The sequence below is a fragment of the Mesoplodon densirostris genome, chromosome 20 (assembly GCF_025265405.1).
Source record: "Mesoplodon densirostris isolate mMesDen1 chromosome 20, mMesDen1 primary haplotype, whole genome shotgun sequence".
In the NCBI taxonomy this organism is placed as follows: domain Eukaryota; kingdom Metazoa; phylum Chordata; class Mammalia; order Artiodactyla; family Ziphiidae; genus Mesoplodon; species Mesoplodon densirostris.
Genome location: NC_082680.1, coordinates 30,511,900 through 30,539,581, shown reverse-complemented (window position 1 = coordinate 30,539,581; position 27,682 = coordinate 30,511,900). Strand labels below are relative to the sequence as shown.

General features: G+C 36.0%; 1 protein-coding gene across 10 annotated transcripts in view; it reads right to left on the bottom strand.

Moving 5' to 3' along the window:
* The window catches only part of LOC132481245 (disintegrin and metalloproteinase domain-containing protein 5-like), a 127,701-nt gene that overhangs the window by 6,505 nt on the left and 93,514 nt on the right, over positions 1-27,682 (bottom strand). For 7 of the 10 annotated variants that reach the window (XM_060085964.1, XM_060085966.1, XM_060085971.1 and 4 more), the window contains 3 exons: positions 16,393-16,479; positions 15,526-15,637; positions 187-349 (listed from right to left, as the gene is read on the bottom strand). The exons of 1 other annotated variant lie outside the window; for it this stretch is intronic. In XM_060085964.1, coding sequence (XP_059941947.1) covers positions 187-349; positions 15,526-15,637; positions 16,393-16,479 — 362 coding nt within the window. The remainder of the gene's footprint in view (positions 1-186; positions 350-15,525; positions 15,638-16,392; positions 16,480-27,682) is intronic. 2 more of the 10 variants (XM_060085969.1, XM_060085968.1) reach the window with 1 other exon arrangement.

Here is a 27,682-nt window from a genome sequence, read left to right as displayed (position 1 = left end):
GGTGGTAAAATGAATGGTTTTAGTAATGAGTAAAACCAGAGAAAACATGAAAACACCAAGCTAGTTTGAAATGTGTCCCTGGGCCATCCTCATATTGTTTTACCTACAGTCTTAGCTTATTCCTGATGAAACTTGACTACTTTTTTCTTGACTTATTTAATTTAATAAGAATAAAAACATATATACCTCTCGCTTTCAGGTTCTCCTCTGTAGCATAGCTCCCTTATTTTACTCTGGCTTATTATTATAACAGCAATAGTAATGATGAACACAGGTAGAGAAATGTAGAAAATGAGTTGTAATCTGTGTTTTGGATGACTGAGAGATATCTCCCGCAAAAGCTTTTTACCTAGAATGCAAAGCATCCATTTCAAATTATGTCAGAGATTTTATTAACCAAATCAAAAGGTGGAGGGGTATCATTACCAATAATATTCCCCAAAACTAAAAATTTCATTCACATAGACTGTGAATATAATAAAATCTGAAAACCCAAACTTATATATAAAATGGGCTGTTACTAGCGCTTTACTGATGTTTTTGAGTTTTCAAACTTCCACCATATGGTGATTTCCTTGATTGAAGGTAATGTTCTTTCATGGACCACATATTTAATGCTTGCAAATATTTCTTCAATTCTGTTCTGATACAGGGTTTCCGAGGCTCAAACATGTATATCACAAAGAGTATTGGATTGTACCTGTATGTGAGAATTAAATCTGGGGTATCTGGCATTTAATTTCTCTTACATTACTACAATTTTTTTCCTAAAAATTAAAAATCAGTAGTCTCTAAACTTATTTAAGTTCGTTAATCAAATATGTCAAATATGCAGCAATAGGAAATTGTTAAAATGGCTCTAGAATTATTTTATAGAATGCATGGCTAAGCTTGGCTTTGACCCACTTCTGACTGACTAGTGCTAATATCTACATTTTCCTCATCTGTTCTTGTAGATTCTCAGCTGGCATCTGCATTCACCTTTCCGGATTCATAATGTACCGAGTTCTGCTCTCTCCACAACTTGTTGGTATGCTTCCTTTTATTTGATATGAACTGTGACTCTATCACTTCTTTGCCACACTGGAGGAGCTGAGAGTCAGAAGAGCAACTCCCCAGCTACAGTGTGGATGATCGCTGAGGCTCAAAATACTCCTCTTACCACTGTCCCAGCACTTCTCCCTTTTCCCCCATGTGTTTGTTTTAAGCGAATTCAAGGTAGGAGCAACATTTTCTTTTTCAGTCAGCTTTGTGCATGCGCTTGGGGTTCCCAGTATCTTCGAGACAAAGATTACATGATATTTGTAATTAGAAAACAAGTGAATCAGATGAAGAGATCAGCCTCTCTGGCCATATACTGCAGATTGCTTCTCAACTATGTGTATAGTCTTCCGGGTAATCAGTGATACCACATGGGTTATTTGAAAATGAATGTAATATATGCCCAGGTGGCCTTGGAAGTCTAAGTAGGAAAAATTGGTCTCACTTCTCTCGCTTATACTGTCTAGTTTTAACAAGCACTACTTATTTATACCAGCCAACAAAGAATATTTTCTACTAACTCTCCTCTCAGTTTGGTGACCTTCATTAAGTTAATTACTCGGAAACTCCATTTCCCATTGGTTAAACTAGTCCCCAGTAATCTGCCTCAAGGCTTCTACCTCCTTCTAAAGATGCCTCAGGGAATCATCCAGTCATTTAACTATTATTCATGGTTTTTCACCTCCTTCCTTTTATGACCCCAAAGTATCTTAGCCTTTATGACTCAAGCGTTTAACTGTCATACCAAACTCCCCAAAACATAGATCTTACCCATACCAAACTTTATGGGTAAATATCAGGTACAGAAATAAAAGATTTTTCCCTGGAGGAGCCAGCATGCATCAGCGGCAGCTCCCAAAGCTTCCTTATCCTCCACCCTGTGCCACATTCAGATTGATTACAGAAAACACAGATGGAGAGCTTTGTGTAAAGTAGATACAAGATTGCTCATAAACAGTCATTTCACTTTTGCACTGTTACACACTTTACATGATTACCCAGTTTCTCCAGCCAGCTATTCCACCATAAATCAGTAACTCCAGGTTTACTTAGAATAATCTATGTATACGGATGAGTATATCCTGCCAAAAACATTTTATACAGAGGGACTCCTGTTATCTTTCTCTAGCAAATACTGTTCATACATGTAACGATTAATTTATGCATCCGTTTGACTGGGCCACGATGACCTCAGATATTTGGTCAAATATTATTCTGGGTGTTTCTATGGGGTGTTTTCAAATGAGATTAACATTCAAATCAGTAGACTGAGTAAAGCAGTAGCTTTATTTAATGTGGGTGGGCCTCATCCTGGAGGCCTTAATAAAACGAAAACACTGACCCTCCAGTGGACATGGGAAGATTCTTCCTGCCTGAGGTGCCCAAACTGGGACATCAGCTGTTCCTGACCTTCAAGCCTGCCGTCCTTCATACAAAAACTGCACCATTGGCTCTCCTGGGGCTGCAGGTTACTGACTCACTCTGCACATCTTGGGATTTGTCAGCCTCCGTAATCACATGAGCCAATCAATTCCTTCGAAAACATGTCTCTCTCTCTCTCTCTCTCTCTGTCTGTCTCCATACTATTGATCCTGTTTCTCTGGAGAATTTTGATTTTGGTACCAAGAAGCAGGGTGTTGTTATAACAAATACCTAAATATGTGGAAATAGCTTTGGGACTCGTAACGGGTAGTGGCTAGAGGAATTTTGACGCACATTTCCGAAAACTCCGAGATTAATCTGAAGAGACTGTTGGTAGAAACATGGACGGTGAGAGCAACTCTGGTGAGGGCTCAGGGAGAAAAGAGGAGAGCAGAAGAGAAAGCCTACATCTTCTTAGAGAGTACAAAGATAATCATGAACAGAATGGTGGTAGAAATATTTACATGAAAGTTGTTTCTGGTGAGATTTTAGACAGAAAAGGAAAATGATTAAGAAAAGGTAACTACTGCTGTAAAGTGGCAAAAAACTTGGCAAATTGTAACCTCGTGTTTTATGGAAGATAGAACTTGTGAGCCATGAAACTGGATAATTAGCTCAGAAGATTTCTAAGTGAAATGTTGAAGATGTAGTCTGGGTACTCCTGACTGCTTACAGTAATACGTGAGAGGAGGAGATAAATGGAAGAAGTAAGCGTTACACACGGAGGTACCAGAACTTAAAGATTTGGAGAATTCTGTCTATCCATATTGCAAAAAATGGGAAAACATGTTTTAGAGAGAACATAGCAAAAGTATGGATGGAAAAATCATCTGATAAAGAGACTGTGCATGTGAACCACCTCAGGAAAAGTCAGGAATAAGGATGAGATTACACCAGCAGAAACACTGCCAGGCTGGACCAAAGGGAACAGCACTGGGCAACAGAGCTATGTGGCCGCCAATATACTTTATCCTTCAAGAAAAGAGAAGGACGCTAAGGTGATTCAGAGATCATCAAGTCTTCCTCCCCCATCACAGGTCCAGGAGCTGTCCCCTCCTTGGTTTTGACCAGCCAAGCTCCCCCACCCAGTGGTTGAGAGGGGCAGGGCCACTCCAAAGAGCATATGGATGGGGCCTCTATCCAGAGCTGAAGGAGTGGGGTTGACTCTCCTGCAGGCTCTGGGGTTATGCTGCTACCCCAATGGGCATGGAGGGCAGAACATCAACCCTAAGAGGATTATCTTCCAACCTTAAAATCGAATTGAACTTGCTTTGCTAGGTTTTATTTGTACTTACTGGGATCTGTCACCCCTTTCTTCTTTCCAATTTCTCCCTGTAGGAACAAGAATGTCTATCCTATGCCTGTCTCACCTTTGTTTTTTGGAAGCACATAACTTGTCTGATTTCACACGTTCATAAATGGAGAAGAATTTTGCCTCAAGATGAATCATACCTCAAGTCTCACACATTCCTGATTTAGATGATATTTAGAAGAGACGTTGTATTTGGAATTTATACTGAAACGGGTTAAGACTTTTGGAGCTACTGAGATGGGGTGGACGTATTCTGCATAAAAGGAGGACATGAATTTGGGGAGCCATACGATGGAATGTTATGGACTGAATAGTGTTCCCCCAAATTCATATGCTGAATTGAATCCCTAAACCCCAGTGTGATGGTATGTGGAGATGAGGCCTTTGGGAGGTAATTAGGGTTGAGATCATAAGGGTGGGGTCCTAATCTGATGGAACTGATGTTCTTATAAGAGGAGGAGGAGACACCAGAGAGCTTTCTCTCTCCACACACACAGAGGACTCAGCAAGAAGGCAGCCATATGCAAGCCAGGAAGAGAGCTCTCACCAGAAACCGAATTTGCCAGCACCTCGATCATGGGTTCCCAGCCTCCACAGTTGTGAGAGAATAAATTTCTATGGTTTAAGATACCCAGTCTGTGGCATTTTGTTATGGCAACCAAGCAGACTAATAGTGTATTTTCATGAAGGAATGGATGAGGTCATTTATTCCCTAGGCCATCCATTGAAGGAAGGACTAGCTGTGGAACACCAAACAAACAAGTGATTACCAGTGGAGAGTGGGAAGAGGGGAGGGGAAAGGGATTAAAAGGCATAAACTTCTATGTAGAGAATAAGCTACAAGGTTACATTTGTGCAGCACAGGGAATAGAGCCAATATCCTAATAACATTAAATGGACTATAATCTATAAAAACTTTGAATCACTATGCTGTAAACGTGAAACTAATACATTGTAAATTGACTGTACTTAAAACACTTTCCTTCCTAGAGATATTCATTACCTAATAGTCTAGAGAACTTCAGGTTAGAAGACAAGATGGTTTAGTATTAGAAAATCTTCAAAGGCAATATAAGACACAATATAATCAGTTCAATAGATGCCTTCCACATATCTAATAAAGCCCAAAATACATTCCTGATTTTAAATAAAATTGGGAGAGATAAATATTTTCTCAACAAGATGAATATTGAATCAAAAGGAGCAGCCTTTTCATGAGACAATATTAGAGGTATTCCTAAGAAGTAATGACAGCCTCTTTCATGATGATTTCCTGTTATTCTGAATGGATTACCCAATACAATTATGAAATGAGAGAGAGAGAGAGAGAAGGTGAAATTAACTGAAGAAGAGGAAAGAAAGGAAAATTATTATTAAAAAGGTGTGGCAAAATTATTATTAATTTCAGTTCATATCATTTAAAAAATATAAACCCCCTAAAAAAATCAACTAAAAGCCTTTTGAAAATGATGATAGTCCATTGATAAAATGTACGCACAAAAATCAGGTTTCCTATAATTACAAGTAGCAATTTAAAATACAACAGATCTTCTGATATCAATGTTCAAAAAAATGATGATATTCTTAAAAATTAAACTGGTAACTTTTGATCTATAGATCCTGCTATACCCATAGAGAGATCAAAACCACAATGAGTTATCACTTTACACTCATTAGGTTGGTTACTATAAAAAGAAGAGTTGGTGAGGATATGGAGAAATTGGAAAACTCGTTGATGAGAATGTAAAATGATTCAGCCTCTATGAAAAAGAGTTTTGTGGTTCCTCAGAAAGTTAAATATAGAATTACTATATTATCCAGCAATTCCACATTTAGGTATATACTCAAAGTATTGAAAACATGGACTCAAACAGATATTTGTACACCCACATTCACAGCATCATTATCCACAATAGTCAAAAGGTGGAAGTAAGCCAAGTATCCATCAACAGATCAATGGATAAACCAAATGTGATATATACATGCAACCGAATATTACATGGCCTTAAAATGGAACGAAATTTTGACATGCTACGACATGGGAGAACTTTGAAGACATTATGTTAAATGAAATAAACAATAAATAAAAGGACAAATAATGTATAATTCCACTTCTATAAGGTATGTGAAAGTGGTCAAATTCATAGAAACAGAAATTAGAATGGTGGCCTCCATGGGTTGAGGAAGAGAGGAATGGGGAGTTATCGTTTAATGAATATAGAGTTCCAGTTCTGCAAGACGAAAGTGTTCTGGAGATGGATGGTGGGTTTACAACAGTGTACACCAATATATTTAATGCCACTGATTCATACATTTAATAATGGTTAAAATGGTAAATTTTATGTTATGCATATTTAACAATTAAACATATACATATAAAAATGTATGTGTATTAGGTCAAAAATATCACTAGAAGTGATTGTCAAGGGTAATGAAAGAAAAATATGCAGAATAATTATAAATTTCCTACAACCATAAGATAAGTGGGAAGCCTCATGAAATTAAAGAAATGTGAATGGAACTTTTTTTACTATTGGCTTGTCATAGATTTAAAAGGTTGATAATAACACCTGAAAATCAATAATAATATATAATATTAGTAGTGGTTAACTTCTGGGGTTAAGATTATATAAAATTATTAAAAGAAAAATTATAATATAAGATTAAATAAACTTGATGTATAAATTTTATATACCAAGTAGACAAGTTAACAAAAATATATGAGGATTTAGATTCTAGAATATGCAAACAAGTAAGTCATACACACAATCACATATATATTTAATTATATTTAATTATGTACATATGTTATATCTTTGTATGTAATGCTGTAAAAACAGATTATACATTCTTTGAAAATATCCATGAAATATTAATAAAAGACAATAAGGTACTGGTTACAAATAAGGCCAGGATAAATTCCATAATTTGAGGTTTTCCCAGGCCATATTCTGTTAACATAAGTCAGTGATATTTAAAATAAATAAAATGAGGATATAAAGCAAACTTGGATTCCTTGGGATCACCATGCCTCTCAAACTCTTTATGCCCCCAAATGCATTCAGCATCACAAGGGCTTCTCCCACATTGAGTCCAGGCCCATCAGCAGCCCAGGGCTTCCTTGACTGGGTACAGGGCCCCAAGGAGATAATTTGGGCACAGAACAGGCAGTCAGCTGGCATACCAGCCCAGGGCTTTTGGGGTAGACCGACAGGTCCCAGAATAGAGGGGATGAATACAGCCTACGGCAGCTGACTAAAAGAAACTAGTTGTATTGGAAGGTTTCCTCTGAGCCCAGGCTCAGGTGCAACCACAGTACTGCCATTTGGACCTAAAGTGGCTTAGGGTAACTAACCATGATTGTTGGCCTGGCACTGTTCCAAGTGTTGTAATGAAAGCCTTATATACCAGGGCATCCATTAACAGGATGGGAAATTTTCTGATTTTTAGAAACTGGCTTGGAAGTTTGGAAGGAAAAAACAAAATTCATACAGAAGCTTAAAAAAATACCCAGGAACTAAAAGCAACATTGTTTTGGTGTCAAGTGAATATAGCATAGATTATCTGCAGTTGCTGTTGCTGTTTTTAACTCTGACTACTGATGTTCACTCTGAGTGATGTGACTTAAGTGTGCAACCTAAGGGTACTGAAATCATTAATGTGAACAGTACATCTTTGACTTAGTCTGTGGATTAACTGTTGTGCTTTGTGTCAAGATAGCACTAATTTTTCATATTGTCAATACTGTGATCTTTTCTAAGAGCTCAGATAATGAAATGATGACAATACTAACACCAGCATGACCCAGACATCACTGAACAAGAAGGCTAAATGACTGTTCCTAGTGACAGATGGAAGAACATATACAACTAGATTAGATACGTAAGTAACCAAACATAGCGTATTGTACAATATGCCAAAAATAATTTGGACCTAGAAATAAACCATGTGTATATGGTCAATTAACATATAACAAAGGAGTCAAAAATATACAATCTAGAAAGGATAGTCTCTTCAATAAATTGTGTTGGGAAAACTGAACAGCTACATGTAAAAGAGTGAAACTGGACCACTATCTTACACAATACATAAAAATTAACTCAAAATGGATTAAAGAGTTGAATGTAAAACCTAAAACCATAAAACTGCTAGAAGAAAATATAGGCAGTAAACTCCTTGACTTTAATCTTGGTGATGATTTTTTGAATCTGACACCAAAAGTAAAGGCAACTAAAGCAAAAATCAACAAGCAGCAAAACATCAAATGTAAAAGCTATTTCACAGCAAAGGAAACTATCAACAAAATGAAAAGACAACCTAGTGAATGGGAAAATATATTTGCAAATCATACATCTGATAAGGGGTTAATATCCAAAATATACAAAGATGTCATACAACTTAAGAGCAAAACAAAAAAAATCCAATTAAAAAATGGGCAGAAGATTTGAATAGACATTTTTCCAAAGAAGACATCCAAATAGCCAACAGGTATATGATAAGATGCTCAATGTCAAAAATCATTGGGAAAATTCAAATCAAAACCACAATGAGATATTACCTCACACCTGTCAGAATGGCTATTCTCAAAAAGATAAGAAATAACAAGTGTTGGTGAGGATGTAGAGAAAAGGGAACCCTCATGCAATGTTGGTTGGAATGTAAATCGGGTTAGCCACTATGGAATACAGCATGCATGTTCCTCAAAAAATTTAAGAATATAACTACCATATGATCCAGTAATTTGACTTCTGGGTATATACCCAAAGGAAATGAAAACACTAACTTAAAAAGACACATATACCTCCATAGTCATTGCAGCAGTATTTACAGCAGCCAAGATATAGAAACAATCATCTATCATCCTGACCAAAAAATGTGATACATGTATGTGTGTGTGTATATATATATATATATATATATATATATATGTATAAAATGAAATATTATTCAGCCATAAAAAGAATAAAATCTTGCCATTTGCAAGAACATGGATGAGCCTCGAGGGCATTATGCTAAATGAAATAAGTCAGACAGAGTAAGACAAATACCATATGATCTTACTTATATGTAGAATCTAAAAAACAAAACAAAACAAAAAACAAGCTCATAGATACAGAGAACAGATTGGTGGCTGCCACACATTGGGGTGGGGGATGAGCAAATTGGGTGAAGGGGGTCAAAAGGTCCAAACTTCCACTTACAAAATAAATACATCATGAGGATTTAATGTACATCATGGTGACTGTAGTAAATAATACAGTATTTTACAGTTTTTTTCTTATAGTTGATTTCTAATCTCATAGCACTGTGGTCAAAAAAGATGCTTGATATGATTTAAATTTTCTTAGATTTACTGAGGCTGCTTTGTGGCCCAAGATGTGAGCTATCCTGGGAATGCTCAATGTGCACATGAAAACAATATGTATTCTGCTGTTTTCAAATAGAATGACATATAGATATCAATTAAGTCCACAGGATCTAATGTGTCATTTAAGGCCTGTATTTCCTTATTGATTTTCTCTCTGGATGATCTGTCCATTGGTGTAAGTGGTGTGTTAATGTCCCCCACTATTATTGTGTTACTATCAATTTTTCCTCTTATATATGTTAACATTTGTCTTATATATTGAGATGTTCCTGCGCTGGGTGCATATATATTTACAATTGTTATATCTTCTTAGATTTATCCCTTGATCATTATGTACTGCCCTTCTTTGTCTCTTGTAACAGTCTTTATTATAAAGTCTATTTTGTCTGATATGAGTATTGCTACTCCAGCTTTCTTTTGATTTCCATTTTCATGGAATAACTTTTTCCATCTCCTCACTTTCATCTGTATGTGTCTTTAGATCTGAAGTGGGTCTCTTGTAGACAGCATATATATAGGTCTTGTTTTTCTATCCATTCAGCCAGTCTATGTCTTTTGGTTGGAGGATTTAATCCATTTACACTTAAGGTAATTATCAATATATATGTTTTTATTGCCATTTTTTAAATTGTTTTTTTTTTTGGTCTTTTTCTTCCCTTCCTCTTTTGTTCTCTTCTCTTGTGATTTGATAACTAACTTTACTGTTGTGTTTGGATTCCTTATTCTTTTTGTGCGTGTATCTACTGTAGATCTTCAGTTTAGGGTTACCATGTGGTTTTGATATAGCAGTCTATATTTAAACAAGATTGTTTTAAGTTGCCAGTCTTTTAATTTCAAATGCATTCCCAATATCCTGCATTTGTACTATCTTCTCACAATTGCCGGTTTTGATATATTTGTGTGCAGATTATTTCCTACCTTTACTATATATTTGCCTTTACTGGTGAGCTTTTCCATTCATATATTCCTTGTTTCTTGTTGTGGTCTTTTCTTTTCTGCCTAGAAAATTCCTTTAGCATTTATTACAAAGCTGGTCTGGTAGTGCTGAATTCTCTTAGCTTTTGCTTGTCTGTAAAGCTTTTGATTTCTCTGTCAAATCTGAATGAGAGCCCTTCTGGGTAGAGTATTCTTGGTTGCAGGTTCTTCCCTTTCACCACTTTAAATATATCATGCCACTCCTTTCTGGCCTGTAGAGTTTCTGCTGAAAAATCAGCTGATAACCTTATGCAAATTCCCTTGCATTTTATTTGTTGCTTTTCCCTTGTTGCTTTTTATATTTCCTCTTTTATTTTTGTCAATTTGACTACTATGTGTCTCAGTATGTTCCTCCTTGGGTTCATCCTGCCTAAGAGTCTGCGCTTCCTGATTTGGGTGACTGTTTCCTTTCCCACATTAGGGAATTTTTCAGCTATTATATCCTCAAATATTTTCTCAGGCCCTTTCTCTCTCTCTTCTCCTCTGGGACTGCTATAATGAGATACATTTAATGTTGTCCCAGAGGTCTCTTAGACTCTCATTTCTTTTCATTCTTTTTTCTTTATTCTGTTCCCTGGCAGTGATTTCCACCATTCTGTCTTCCAGGTAACTTATCCATTCTTCTGCCCCATTTATTCTGCTATTGATTCCTTCTAGTGTATTTTTCATTACAGTTATTTTACTGTTCATCTCTGTTAGTTTGTTCTTTAGATTTTCTAGCTCATTGTTAACCATTTCTTGTCTCTTCCCAGTCTGTGCCTCCATTCTTTTTCCAAGATTTTAGATATTTACTGTCATTACTCTGAATTCTTTTTTGGGTAGACTGCCTATCTCCGCTTCACTTAGTTGTTCTTCTGGGGTTTTATCTTGTTCCTTGCTCTGGGATATATTCCTCTGCCATCTCATTTTGTCTAACTTTCTGTGATTGTGGTTTCCGTTCCACAGGCTGCAGGGTTGTCATTCTTCTTGCTTCTGCTGTCTGCCCCCTGGTGGATGAGGCTGGTCTAAGGGACTTGTGCCAGCTTCCTGATGGGAGGGCCTGGTTCCTGCCCACTGGTGGGTGGAACTGGGTCTTGTCCCTATGGCGGGCAGGGACATGTCAAGGGGTGTGTTTAGTGGGAAGCTGTGGGCTCAGGAAGACTTTAGGCAATCTGTTCACTGATAGGTGGGGTTATGTTCCCATCCTGCTTGTTGTCTGGCATGAGGCATCCCAGCACTGGAGCCTATAGGTAGTTAGGTGGGGCCAGGTCTTGGTGAGAAAATGGCAGCCTCCAGCAGGGCTCATGCCAATAAGTATGCCCCAGAACTACTGCCACCAGTGTCTTTGTCCCTGCAGTGGGCCACAGCCACACCCAGCCTGCACAGGAGACCCCCCAATACCAGCAGGTATGTCTGGTCCAGGCTCTTATGAGGTCACTGCTTTTTCCCTGGGACCTGGTGCACACAAGACCTTGTGTATGCCCTCCAAGAGTGGAGGTTCTGTTTCCCCAAGTCCTGTGGAATTACTATGATCAAACCCCGCTGACCTTCAAAGGCAGATGCTCAGGGGGCTCCTCCTACCAATGACAGACCCCTAGGCTGGGGAGCCTGACATGGGGCTCATAACTTTCACGCTTTGGGAGAACCTCTGCGATATAATTATTTTCCAGTTTGTGGGTTGCCCACTCGATGGGTATGGGATTTGATTTTATCACTACTGTGCCCCTCCTACCATCTTGTTGTGGCTTTTTCTTTATATTTGGATGTAGGGTTACTTTTTTGGTAGGTTCCAGTATTTTTCTGTTGATGGTTGTTCAGCAGTTAGTTGTGATTTTGGTGTTTTTGTGAGAGAGGGTGAGCTAACTAACATCTTTCTACCCAGCCATCTCGTCTCTGTCTCCTTTTTTTTTCCCTTTGTGCTTAGTCTTGTTTCACTCCCTCATAAGGTGCCGAGTGCAGAGGCTTTGCACCCAGCACTTCAAACCAGAGTGCCCAGTGTGAAACGGCTGTGCCGACATCTCCGCTCAGTGTGCAGAAGCACTCAATAATACAGTGTTGCTTATTTAAAAGTTGCTAAGAGATTAGAATTTAAAAGTTCTCAACACAAGAAAAAAAATTTTGTAACTATGCATGGTGACAGCTGTTACCTAGACTTATTATAGTGATTATTTTCCAAGGTATACAATATCAAATCATTATGTTGAACACCTGAAACTAATGTAATGTTATACATCAGTTCTATCTCGATTAAAAATATTTGGATTTGGGTATGGTGGAGAAGGAGTTGTGAAAGCAACATATGGAGATGGAATCTCAAATGTCTGCAGTGAGACAAGAAAGTATTTCTAAGTCAGTCATATTTTTCTGTTTCCTAATGAAAAAAAACAAATTGTCTTCCCAAAAGATAGCAATGTTCAAATAAAAATAGCTACCACTGAATTAGTTTGGGTACACCACAAGAACAAAAATATTTTCTCTATTCATTCAGTTTCTTGATTGTTCTACAAAACTGAGTGAAATTACATTTCTAGATTCATAGATTGCAACTAAAATGCCCAATGGGAGAAAAAAGAGTTATTTTGATAACATCTGTTGACTCCTCACAGTGAAGTAATGATTCTGTCACATTTTACCAAGTGAATGTGGCAGCAAAATATTGCCCTCAGCTCTTAGGTAATTTGGTTTCCAGAACAGAGTTTCAAATAGGCTTCTAAATTTCTATGAAAATTTTAATAAAACCATATAAAACAAAAAGATTTTTGCTATCTTGCTCAAATACAAACTAGACTTTGCTCATCTATATGTGTAGTTAGCAGACAGGGCAAATGTAAATTTTTGCAAGTTCCATTCAGTCTATAAATTTCTTAATGAAGAAAAGAAAAAGATCTCACTTGCCAAATGTCCTGTACACCTGGTACACAACACCAAAATGGGTGTGATTTGTTTTCCTGTGATATAAAGGCTTTCATAATGAAAGGTTCAGTCAGTTTCAGTTTCCTCAAAACGCATAAGCACTTACCAAGAATTTTTTTTTTAACTTCACAAAATGGAAAGAAATTGCTTCCTTAAATAAGTGTAGAAGATGACTGTACTCCTTACTGACCGTAAAAGATATGTTAAAATATTTAAGATGTAAAATCTTATTTTTAAAAGTTTGGACAAGAAGAATGTACTTCTCTAATTTTGAAACTCATGGAGGATGAGAATAGGAAAAAAAGTGTGTAGTGAAGCAGAAACTTATGTGCTATTTCTCCAAAACAATCTGATGATCTGTGAAGGGGCCATCAGGATTATAGAAAAGGATGCACTGACTGCACCTGGGTAGTTCTATGATTTGCACAGGTTGTGACAACAACTCATACAATGAAAAAATGACTCATATTTTTGGAAATAAGACTGCTTCAGAACTCAAAAAAATGTAACCAGAGATGGGTAAGCAAGTTCAGAAGGACCTTCTCAGTTCCTTTATTAAAACTGTAATTTATGGGCTTCCCTGGTGGCGCAGTGGTTGAGAGTCCGCCTGCCGATGCAGGGGACACGGGTTCGTGCCCCGGTCTGGGAAGATCCCACATGCCGCGGAGCGGCTGGGCCCGTGAGCCATGGCCGCTGAGCCTGCGCGTCCGGAGCCTGTGCTCCGCAAGGGGAGAAGCCACAACAGTGAGAGGCCCGCCTACCGCAAAAAAAAAAAAAAAAAAAAAAAACTGTAATTTATGTGGAATTCAACTTAGATTTCACTAATTAAGATTACTTCTATGCTTTAAAGCATGATCCCTGAGAAAGAGAGATTTAACACATGACATCTAATGTGCTTTGGAGTGTATAAAAATGATGGGCCTTATAGACGTGGACAGCCTATAAGATGAATTTAAATATGCAAAGGAGCTAATTGACAGAGAGGTGGCCTACTAGAATAAGCCTGTAGAAAAAAAGAGAATGATTTTTGAAGAGCTGCAAAATAATATTTCCAAGCCTGAAAACCTGCTGTATCTAGTAAGTAAGACCCAAGTATCCCATGCTCAAATGCTTTTGTCAAGATACTTAGCTTAATGCCACCATGATGGACTGACACCAGAATTCAGTAAATGTGGGTTTGTTAAAACAAGAGCTTCAAGTCAAAATGAATTTTACATTTGATTCTATTCCATTTTGCTACTACTTAAAAGAAGAATGTCTTAACAGGATGCAAGAGCAGTTCAGAAAAGTATAACTGGAAAATGAAACCAAAAAACAAAAATATGTCTGACTGTATTACGGCACAGAAGGAAGCATGTCAATGCTATTTTCATTAAATATGAGCATATCTTTAATCATTCCTATCATATTTATATTCTTTCTCCTTTCTAAAAGTCCTATGTTTATGTATCTTAAGAATAAACAATAAGATAGTCGTGTAAAATTTAAATATCTAGTAAAGAATTTTTAAAAAGAGGTAAAATAAATTGCTGTATCAGAGGTTACATTATAAAATATTCTCATTATAAAGTATTGCTGTTTTTACTCACGTTTTATTTTTTAATTGGTTGTTCTATAAACTACTATTGATCAGCACTGTTTACTAATTCTATTGCTATTTCACTTAAATAATAGCAATTTATGTAACAAAAGTACACAGTACAGAATAATATACAATTTCAAATAAATGCCTATTCTTTCAACATATTTATGTGAAAATAATAATATATGTGTAGTTGTATATTATATGTTAAATGATTATGTTTATTTTTTGGTCTGATACACAGTCTGATACAGCTGTGTTTTAGCTGTCTAAAAAGTTACTCACCCTAGGTATGCCCCCCCCAATAGTCAAGCTACACATAAGTCTGCCCAGGAGTTCATCATTTAATTGCCCCAAAAGAAAAAGGGTTTGTAAAGGTAGACAGACCTCCTCTTCTCCCAGGTTAGCTTAGGTGGGTTCCAATAACCCTCTGGAACCAGGGACTATCCCCCACCTGTTCCCAGTCTCATCCAGGCCTGCTTGATCTCAAAATACTACTCAGGAACCCTAGAGGGGATATCCTAAAGGGAAATTTCTAAAGATTAGATTGTAGCCCCTAAAATGCAGGAGAAAGGAGTAGCCTTGAAAGATTCTGGTGGCATTAATATTACAATGACTACTAACATCATTTAAAACTAGGAATATATGAGACAATACAAAGTGAATAATCAAAATTAACTAATCAAATTATATGCACTGGAATTTCTACTTTTAAAATTTCCTACCACTAGTTACACTTTTTCTTAGACAATGTCAGTGTTGATATAGAAAGAAGAGTCCAAACTTAACTGTCTTAGAGCCTTTTAAATATTACAAGTAAAGTAAAACCGTAATTGTTGACATTAGTTGCTTTGCAATGTGACTTGGAACCTACAACCATAATTTATTGTCTTACATATTGTCTTTGATTAATAAAGTTTTAAAGACACTAACCAACTTTGCCTCTGTGTCCATCATCAACACTTCCAAAATCTCCTGCCATCGGCTTGCAATGAGGAGGAGCAAACCCCATTTTACAATGGCAATTGTTAAAATTGTTGCAGACCTAGAATAATCAGAAAATAGAACAATTTTTATGTACAAAGATGGTTTTCAATAGAGACCAATTAATATTCTACATGTATTCAACAGAGAATTTATTCCAGAGAATTTATCCATTCCAGAGAATTTACCTTAAATAGACAAATTCAACAAATTTTCTCTTGACATTTCCCATACTGTAGAAAGTATATCTGGCTTCTGTTGCCAAATCAATTTTTGCCAAATAAATTCTTTTCCCAAATAAATTCTCTCAACTCTCCCCACAGCCAGACCAAAATATTGTCAATCACCAGTAACATGCCTCTAATTATCATTTACTTCCTAGCTTCACAGAACAGCCCAGACACTAAATTAATGAGCAAGACCAGCAAGAAAATCCTAATGACCTTTATTTACCATTTCCTGCCTTCCCTCTGTAAAAATAAGATCATTTTGCTTAGATGGTAACACATAGTGCTTATAGCACATCCAGCCCACATATTTACCAAACATCTTATAGATGTTTGGTAAATCTATAAGGTAAATAGATTTGGTAAATATAGAATCATCTTAAATGTTTCTACTTTATCTTCTCTAATAAACAGTTTGGCAAGATTTCTCAAGAAGATAAGATTGAAGCTATAAGTTACAAACTGTTAAATGACACCAAGCAGCATGAAAGTGATCAAAAACATTATTCAAATGATTTCCTTAAATCTCCAAACTGTTTATTGAATTGTTCAAAGCATGTTGCTTAAAATGAAAACTGAAATTACTTACTCCACTTGAATTACAATCTCGGGTAGAATTGCAACTCTGAAAATTGACATGGTATTTAAGTTCTACACAGTTAAATCTCAGACAATACTGAAACAAAGCAAAAGAAGTAAAAAACAAGTTCAGTCAAACCATCAGATTGTGTGCATAGATAATACATAAGAAAAAATTCAAGAAAATTCAAGAATTCGTATTACCAAGAATTGGCATAAAAATCCAAAACATAAAGTAATAATTGTGACTGCATTGAAATAAATGTGAAATAAGCTATATGCTTTCAGATTGTAAAGATATAGTCTTATATAAGAAGTTGAAACTTTTATTTTCTTACTATCTAGCACCAGAAGTCCTCTTAGAAAGAGAAATATCTGGAAAAATAATTTGATTAGTCCCTTCAGTTCAATAATTATCTGAGAAGCATTTTAAAAATACCCAGGCCTGGGTACCTCCTGAGACCATTATATTAAAATCTCTGGGGCCAGGGGCCAGGCGATTATCATGTGCAGTCAGGGTTAAGAAGTATCGAGTGGGAGGCTGAGGTACTGAAATCATTGGTATGAGGAGCAAAGGAAGGTAGGTTACTATTTCATATGGGGGAAAAAATGAGGAGAAAGCAAGGATAACAGGTAGTTATATGAGGTAATAGGATAATGAGAGACTCCCATGGGTGAGATGGCTAAAAGGCCTTCTAAGAAAAGGAATGTTTAATGTGTGAATTACATTGTCCTAATTTATGGCATTAAATTGTGTGACCTTTCCCAATTATACAACATTTTTCAGTAAAGTCAATACTTTATGAAAGAGTTTTGCTCTTTGGTGAGTTGTGTCTTTGGATCATAATAACAGGGTATGCAGAAAGAAGAGGATCAGAATTCTGAAACAGAGATTTGAGCCAATATCATTTACATTTCAAGGGGAGAGAGATCTCAGGTCTTATTTGTATCTATATGTTTCCAAATGAGCAAGATGTGACAGATACTTGGATTATTTTCTTGCACTATTATCAAAGAGCATTATATAAAAAATAAATTTGAATTTAGCAAGCAAACCTTGAGACTTTCTCTCAAAAGAAATGTACACTTATTTAATTTTCCAGAGTAGCTCTTGGAATTAATAATTTCTAGGATTAATTAGAACATTAAATGGTTGTTAGATATATTGTTTGTTTATAGGATATTAGAACATTCTAAAAACATTCTAAAATTATAGTATGCTATATTATTAATTGTTAACACTGTTCTCTTGTTCTTATGTATAACATAAATGATAACTATAATATGTGTTATAGCAGAATATTGTAATAATAGTATTCAATTTAATTAAAACATTCATCTACCAATCAGAAAAAAATCAGAGTTGATTATAAGAAGTTAAAATCAGTGTAAATTTGGAGGTTCTATTGAAACAATGAATACAATTCAAGAAAGTTGTTACAAAAACATTCCAAAGGAGGAAAAATGCTTGAACATATAATACCTTACTCGTGCCAAACTAGTATTCACATGCGATCTTCAAATGTTAGCTAAAAAATTACTCCCTATAGTGCATGCAAAAGCACTTGATTACATATTGCAGAACATAAAAAATGATCTGTATAAAAATTATTTAAAAGTAATGTTGCTGTTAAAAAGAGGTGTGGAGATCATTAAAAACAAATATTGCTGGAATATTGCTAATATACCTGTTAAAAACTGTCCACACTTGGGGGCTTCCCTGGTGGTGCAGTGGTTGAGAATCTGCCTGCCAATGCAGGGGACACGGGTTCGAGCCCTGGTCTGGGAGGATCCCACATGTCGCGGAGCGGCTATGCCCGTGAGCTACAACTACTGAGCCTGCAAGTCTGGAGCCCATGCTCCGCAACGAGAGGCCACGATAGTGAGAGGCCCGCGCACCGCAATGAAGAGTGGCCCCCGCTTGCCACAACTGGAGAAAGCCCTCACACAGAAATGAAGACCCAACACAGCCAAAATAAATAAATTAATTAATAAACTCCTACCCCCAACATCTTCTTAAAAAAAAAAAAACAAAAACTGTCCACACTTGAAAATAGAGAAAATTGGAGAACCATATTTCTTTTCAATGTCATTTTTTTTTTTTCTTTTTTTTGCGGTATGCGGGCCTCTCACTGTTGTGGCCTCCCCCGTTGCGGAGCACAGGCTCCGGACGCACAGGCTCCGGACGCGCAGGCTCAGCGGCCATGGCTCACGGGCCCAGCCGCTCCGCGGCATATGGGATCCTCCCAGACCGGGGCACGAACCCGTATCCCCTGCATCGGCAGGCGGACTCTCAACCACTTGCGCCACCAGGGAGGCCCCTCAATGCCATTTTTGAACATTCATTAAAGGACCCATCTAAGGTAAAGCTAAAGATTATTTAATTATTTAAGGGAATGTACTTTGTATAACTTGCTAGTCAGTACTGATAAGAGCCTAGATTTTGTGAACTTATATGTTAACATAGTTTCTGTCTGGCCAATATGTAAATGAGTTTTGTCTGATTAAAACCATAACCCAAAATTATGGTTTTATTACACTATAGGACATTAGCAGATTTTACTCCAAACCTAACAAGTGTATTTCAACATTCTTTTACTTAATGCCTCTAAAGTAGGGTGATTCACAAGTGGCATCAAAAATTTAACTTGGCTGATTCTCCATTTCTCTATGTTTTTTTCTTCTTATTTTGGTTTTTTGTTGCTTTGTTTTTGTTTCCAATTCTTGACCAAGTCAGTAAGTCTGCCCACTATGTGTATATATTTGTGAGTGCTTGTATATATGCATATACACATGTGTATACACATACAATTTTGCTTAGTTTATATATTACAGAATGGCTATAACTTTGGGTTGTATTAATTAACTTGTTCGTTTTTGTCACTTTAAAAAGAAAATGAGTGTGACTGTAAGGGATTGTATTAGGTGTGTATGAGTTTTTAGGCTGCTAACTAGCTTCTGTATGAGAGGCAGAAATAAATTATCTACCTCTCACATCTTTCTGAAATATAACTTAATTGAGTTAAAAATTATAATTACTACAATTAGGACATGCCAGTAGCAATAACAGCAGAAGACAATTATGTATCAGGATAATAGGATGTGTAATTGCTTCTCAAAAGACAAAACTGTTTTATCCTAATGCTATATCTGGTTGTTTCAGAATATGAAAGAGGACAGTGAAAGTCAAGGCCTGAATGAATATGGAAAATTATAGACATTTTGTGCAAAGTAACCTTGGTTTTGTTGATAATACCTATGCACAAGAAAATAATGAGTCTGAAAAAAATTTAGCAACAACTGTTCAATTTTGGTGGGGTCATTCATAAGATAATTTAAAAAATATGCTTGTGAATACCGTAAAGCCTCATACTATATTGATGCAAAATTAGAATCTGGGTTTTAAAAATTGTATACGTGGAAATTGCCTGTGAAGTATTCAATTTGCTCTTAACAGTGGTAGTACCAGGTTTTTGTTTACTTTCTATAAATTTACCTGGATGGCAGAGATTCAATATTTCACCAGAATAATTTTCTGTGCTTTGTATTATGTAAATGGTTATTTTTTAAAACTTCCCCCTTTTTTTGAAAGAGCTAAAGTTCCCTATAATTTTACTACCTTTTCCTATTTTATGTAAGCTCTTGCACTGTCACTTTGATTAACAGGGAGTTAAGCAATTTTTACTAGATACCAATAATCCTTTTTAATTAGGTAACCACCTTGGACAACTCTGGTGATTTTACCTTACCAAGGTCAGAGTCTAAAGTCAAAACTTAAATAACACATTAAAACAAAGAGACTTCATAGATATATATAAAACATTCCATCTAAAGCAGTAGAATACACATTCTTTTCAAGTGCACAGGGAACATTCTCCAGGAAAGATCACATGCTAGGCCACAAAACAAGTCCAGGTAAATTTAGTTGGAATCATATAAAGCATCTTTTCTGACCACAAGGTGATTGAGACTAGAAATTAACTATGAGAAAAAAAAAAACGTGGAGCCTGAATAATATGCTACACAACAAAAATGGATCACTGAAGAAATCAAAGAAGAAATTTTAAATGCCTGGAGACAACGAAAATTAAAACACTATAATTGAAAATCCATGGGATGCAGCAAAGGTAGTTCTAAGAAGGAAGATTATAATGATACAAGCATACCTCAGGAGACAAGAAAAATCTCAAACAACTCAAACTTACTTAACAACTTAAACTCCTTTAGTTACTTAAAGGAACTAGAAAAAGAACAAACAAACTGCAAAGTTATTAGAAGGAGTGAAATCATAAAGATCAGAGCCAAAATAACTAAAATAGGGACAAAAAAAACCCCCACACAATAGAAGAGACCAATGAAACAAGAGCTGGTTCCTTGAAAAAGAAACAAAATTAATAAACCTTTAGCCAGACCCATCAAGAAAAAGAAGAGAGAGGGCCCAAATCAATAATACCAGAAATGGAAAAAAAGTTACAACTAATACAACAGAAATACAAAGGATCATAAAAGATATTCCAAAAATTATATGACAATGAAATGGACAAAGTCCTAGAAATGTACAATTTCCCAAGACTGAATAAGGGGTAAAAACAAAATCTGAACAGACCAATTACCAGTATGAAACAGAATCAGTAATTTTAAAACACTCCCAACAAACAGAAGTCCAGGACTACATGGATTCACAGTAAAATTCTACCAAACATTTGGAAGAGAGTTAGCAGCTATTTTTCTCAAATTATTCTAAAAAATTGCAGAGAAAGAAATGTATCCAAAATCATTCTAAGAGGCCATATCACCCTGATACCAAAAGCAGACCAAGATATCACACACAAAAAAGAAAATTACAAGGAAATATCACTGACAAACATAGATGTAAAAATCCTCAACAAAATATTAGCAAACCAAATCCAACAATATATGAAAAGGATCATACATCATGATGCAGTGGGAATGTATTCCAGAGATACAAAAATGGTTCAATACCCACAATTCAATCAATGTGATACACATATTAACAAATTTAAGAATAAAAATTATAGGATTATCTCAATACATGCAGAAGAATCTATTGACAAAATTCAATGCCACTTATAATACAAACTCTCAACAAAGTGGGAATAGAAGGAATATACCTCAATGTAATAAGGGACATACATGTTAATTCCATAGCTAACATCATACTCAATGGTGAAAAGCTCAAACCATTTCCTCTAAGATCAGGAACAAGACAAGAATGCCCCCTCTCACTACTTTTATTCACCATAGTATTGTAAGTCCTAGCCAGAACAATCAGACAAGAAAAAAATAAAAGAAATCCAAATTGAAAAGGAAGGAATAAAATTGTCACTGTTTGCAGATTACATGATATTATGTATAGGAAATCCTAAAAATACCACAAAAACTACTAAAGCTAATTCAGTAAAGATGCATGATACAAAACTAATATACAGAAATCTGCTCCATTTCTATACATTATCAGAGACATTTTTTTCAAAATTCCAATTTCCGTTGTGTCAAAATAATACAACACCTAGGAATAAATCTAACTAAGGAGGTAAAAGACCAGTACTTAGAAAACTGTAAGACACTGATGAAAGTAACTGACGACAATACAAACAGATGGAAAGATGTACCGTGTTCATAGATTGGAAGAATATTGTTAAAACGTCCATACTACCTAAAGCAATCTACAGATTTAATGCAAGCCCTATCAAGATACCCATGACATATTTTCACTGAAATAGAACAAATAATTCTAAAATGTATATGGAACCACAAAAGACCCCAAATAGCCAAAACAATCTTGAGAAAAAGAACAAAGCAGGATGTATAACTCTCCCTGATTTCACACTATATCACAAAGCGACAGTAATCAAAACTATATGTTACTGGCATAAAAAAAAGACACACAAATTAATGGACCCATATAGAGCCCAGAAGTAAACCAACACACTTATGGTGAATTAATCTATCATAAAGGAAGCAAGAATAGACAATGGTAAAAAGACATCAATAAGTGATGCTGGGAAAACTGGACAGCTACATGTAAAATAATTAATTTAGAACATTTTCTCACCCCATAGACAAAAAATACACTGAAAATGGATTAAATACCTAAATGTAAGACTGGAAACCATAAAACTTCCTGAAAAAAACATAAAAGAATGCTCTGTCATAAATTGTAGTGATAATTTTTTTTTGGTCTGTAACCTAAGGCAAAGGAAACAAAAGCAAAAATAAACAAACAGAACCTAATTAAACTCAAAAGCTTTTGCACAGCAAGGAAACCATTGACAAAAATGAAGAAAACCTACTGAATGGGAGAAAATATTTACAATGATATGACCAACAAGGGGTTAAGATGCAAAATATATAAACAGGTCATACAACTCAATATCAAGAACCCAAACTACTCAATTAAAAAATGAACAGAAGACCTGAATAGACATTTTTCCCAGGAAGACATAGAGAAGGCAAACAGGCACATAAAAAGATGCTGAAAATTCATAATCATCAGTTGTAACTTGTCCTTTTTCAATTTTAATTTTATTGACTTGAGTCCTCTGCTTTTTTTTCTTGATGAGTCTGGCTAAAGGTTTATCAATTTTGTTTAACTTCTCAAAGAACCAACTTTTAGTTTCATTGATCTTAGCTATTTTTTTCTTTGACTCTATTTCATTTATTTCTGCTCTGATCTTTATGATTTCTTTCCTTCTACTAACTTTGGGTTTTGTTTGTTCTTCTCTCTCTAATTCCTTTAGGTGTAAGGTTAGATTTATTTGAGATTTTTCTTGTTTCTTGAGGTAGGTTTGTATTGCTATAAACTTCCCTCTTAGAACTGCTTTTGCTGCATCCCATAGGTTTTGGATCATCATGTTTTCATTGTAATTTGTCTCTAGGTATTTTTTGATTTCCTCTTTGATTTCTTCAGTGATCTCTTGGTTATTTAGTAGCATATTGTTTAGCCTCCATGTGTTTGTATTTTTTACAGCTTTTTTCCCTGTAGTTGATATCTTGTCTCATAGCATTGTGGTCAGAAAAGATGCTTGATATGATTTCGATTTTCTTAAATTTACTGAGGTTTGCTTCATGACCCAAGGTATGGTCTATCCTGGAGAATGTTCCATGTGCACTTGAGAAGGATGTTTATTCTGTTGCTTTCAAATGGAATGTTCTATAAATATCAATTAAGTCCCTTTGGTCTATGTGTCATTTAAGGCCTGTGTCTTTATTGGTTTTCTGTCTGGATGATCTGTCCATTGATGAAAGTGGGGTGTTACAATCCCCCACTATCATTGTATTATTGTCGATTTCTCCTTTTATGGCTGTTAGCATTTGCCTTATATTTTGATGTGCTCCTATGTTGGGTGCATATATATTTACAATTGTTATATCTTCTTATTGGATTTATCCCTTGATCATTATGTACCGTCCCTGCTTTGCCTCTTGTAACATTCTGTATTTTAAAATCTATTTGGTCTGGTATAAATATTGCTACACCAGCTTTCTTTTGATTTCCATTTCCATGGATTATCTTTTTCCATCCCCTCACTTTGAGTCTGTATGTGTCCTTAGATCTGAAGTGGGTCTCTTGTAAACAGCATATATATATATAGGTCTTGTTTTTATCTCTATTAAGCCATTCTAGGTCTTTTGGTTGGAGTATTTAATACATTTACATTTAAGGTAATTATTGATATGTATTTATGTATGTTTTTATTGCCATTTTTTAACTGTTTTGGATTTTGGGGGTTTTTTTTCTCCCTTTGTCTTTTGTTCTCGTGTTGTGATCTGATGTCTATCTTTAGTGATGTGCTTAGATTGCTTTTTCTTTTTTGTCTGTGTATCTATTGTATATTTTTGTTGTGTGGTTCCCATGAGGTTTCGATATAGCAGTCTATATGTACACCAGACTGTTTAAAATAGTTGATCTCTTAGTTTCAAATGCATTTCCAATATCCTGTATTTGTACTCTCCTCTTCTCACAATTGCTTGTTTTGATACCATATTTGTGTGTGGATTAATTCCTACCTTTACTTTTTGTTTGCCTTTAATGGTGAGCTTCTCCATGCATAATTTTCTCTTTTCTTGTGGCTTTTTCTTTTCTGCCTAGAGAATTTCCTTTAGGATTTTTTGTAATGCTGGTTTGGTGGTGCTGAATTCTCTTAGCTTTTGTATGTCTGGAAAACTTCTGATTTTTCCATCAAATCTGAAGGAGAGCCTTGTTGGGTAGCATATTCTTGGTTGTAGGTTTTTCCCTTTCATCATTTAAAATATGCAGAACCATTCCCTACTGGCCTGCAGAGTTTCTGCTGAAAAATCAGCTGATAGCCTTATCAGGGTTCCCTTGTGTGTTATTTGTTGATTTTCCCTTGTGGCTTTTAATATTTTTTCTTGTCTTTAATTTTTATTTATTAATATGTGTCTCAGTGTGTTAATCCTTAGGTTTCTCTTGTATGGGATTCTCTGCATTTCCTGGACTTGAGTGACTGTTTCCTTCCTCAAGTTAGAGAATATTTGGCTATAATCTCTTCAAAAATATTCTCAGGCCCTTTCTCTGTCTCTTCTCCTCCTGGGACCTCTTTACTGCAAATGTTGGTGCATTTAATGTTGTGCCAGAGGTCTCTTAGACTGCCCTCATTTCTTTTCATTCTTTTTTCTTTATTCTGTCTTCTGGCAGTGGTTTCTACCATTCTGTCTTCCAGCTCACCTATTCGTTTTTCTGCCTCAGTTATTCTGCTATTGATTCCTTCTGGTGCAGTTTTCATTTCACTTGTTGCATTCTTCATCTCTATCTGTTCTTTAAATCTTCCAGCTCTTTGTTAAACATCTCTTGTAATTTCTTGGTCTGTCCCTCCATTCTTTTCCTGAGATATTGGATGATCTTTACTATCATTACTCTGAATTCTTTTTCAGGTAGTTTGTCTATCTCCACTTCATTTAGTTGTTCTTGTGGGTTTTTATTTTGCTCATTTGTCTGGAACATTTTTCTCTACTCTCTCCTTTAGTCTAGAAATACACCCACACACCTGTGGTCAATTAATCTATGACAAATGAGGCAAGAATATACAATGGAAAAAAGACAGTCTTTTCAGTAAGTGGTGTTGGTAAAACTGGACAGCTACATGTAAAATAATGAAATTAGAACATTCTTTAACATCATACGCACAAAAAAACTCAAAATGGATTAAAGTCCTAAATATAAGACCAGATACTATAAAACTCTTAGAGGAGAACATAGGCAGAACACTCTTTGACATAAATCAGAGCAAAATATTTTTGAGCCCTCTCCTAGAGTAATGGAAATAAAAACAAAAATAAACAAATGGGACCTAATTAAACTTAAATGCTTGTGCACTGCAAAGGAAACCATAAACAAAATGAAAAGAAAACCCACAGAATAGGAGAAAATATTTACAAACAAAGCTACCAACGAGGGATTAATCTCCAAAATATACAAACAGCTCATGCTGCTCTATTTCAAAAAAGCAAACAACCCAATAAAAAATGGGCAGAAGATCTAAATAGACATTTCTCCAAAGAAAACAGAGAGATGGACAAAAAGCACATGAAAAGATGCTCAACATCACTAATTATCAGAGAAATGCAAATCAAAACTACAAAAGGTATCACCTCACACCGGTCAGAATGGCCATCAACAAAAAGTCTACAAACAATAAATTCTGGAGATGGTGTGGAGAAAAGGGAACCCTCCTACACTGTTGGTGGGAATGTAAATTGGTACAACCACTGTGGAGAACAGTATGGAAGTTACTTAAAAAACGAAAAGTAGAACTACCATATGATCCAGCAATCCCATTCCTGGGCATACATCCAGAGAAAACCATAATCCGAAAGGATACATGTACCCCAATGTTCACTGCAGCACTATTTACAATAGCCAAGATTTGGATGCAACCTAAATGTCCATCTAGAGAAAAATGGATAAAGAAGATGTAGTACATATATACAATGGACTATTACTCAGCCATAAAAAGGAATGAAATAATGCCATCTGCAGCAACATGGATGGACCTAGAGAATTTTCATATTAAGTGAACTAAGTCAGACAGAGAAAGATAACTATCATATGATATCACTCATATGTCTAATCTAATTTTTTAAATGAAACAAATTCTTATTTAAAAACAGAAACAGGGCTTCTCTGGTGGCGCAGTGGTTGAGAGTCCGCCTACCGATGCAGGGGACACAGGTTTGTACCCCAGTCTGGGAGGATCCACATGCCGCGGAGTGGCTGGGCCTGTGAGCCATGGCAGCTGAGCCTGCGCGTCCGGAGCCTGTGCTCCACAACGGGAGAGGCCACAACAGTGAGAGGCCCGCATACCACAAAAAAAAAAAAAAAAAAAAAAAAAAACAGAAACAGACTTACAGGTATCAAAACCAAACTTATGGTTACCAAAGGGGAAACATGGTGGGGAGGGACAAGTCAGGAGCTTGGGATGAATATACACACACTACTATATATAAGATAGAAAACCAGCAAGGATCTGCAGTGTAGCACAGGGAACTCTACTCAATATTCTGGGAAAACCTATACAAGAAAAGAATCTAAGAAAAGAATGAGTATATGTACATGTATAACTGAATCAATTTGCTGTACAGCTGAAATTAACACAAGATTGTAAATCAACTATACTCCAATAAAATTAAAATTAAAAAATAAATGTAAAAAATTGTTAATAATCAGAGAAATGCAAATCAAAACCACAATGAGATTATCACCTCACACCTGTCAAATGTTTATCATCAAAAGTCTACAAATGGGGCTTCCCTGGTGGCGCAGTGGTTGAGAGTCCGCCTGCCGATGCAGGGGACAGGGGTTCATGCCCTGGTCCAGGAAGATCCCACACGCCGCGCAGCAGCTGGGCCCGTGAGCCATGGCCACTGAGCCTGCGCGTCCGGAGCCTGTGCTCCGCAACGGGAGAGGCCACAACAGTGAGAGGCCCGCATAGCGCAAAAAAAAACCAAACAAAAAAAGTCTACAAATAATAAATGCTGGAGAGGGTGTGGAGAAAAGGAAACCATAGTGCACTGTTGGTGGCAATGTATTTTGCTATGGCCACTGTGGAAAACAGTATGGCGGTTTTTCAAAAACCTGAAAATAGAATTACCATGTGATCCATCAATTCCATACCTAAATATACATCCAAAGAAAATGAAAACACTAATTCAAAAAGATATATGCACCCCAATGTTCATAGCAGCATTATTTATAATAGCTAAGATATGGAAGCAACCTAAGTGTCCATCAACAGATGAATGGATAAAGAAGATGTGGT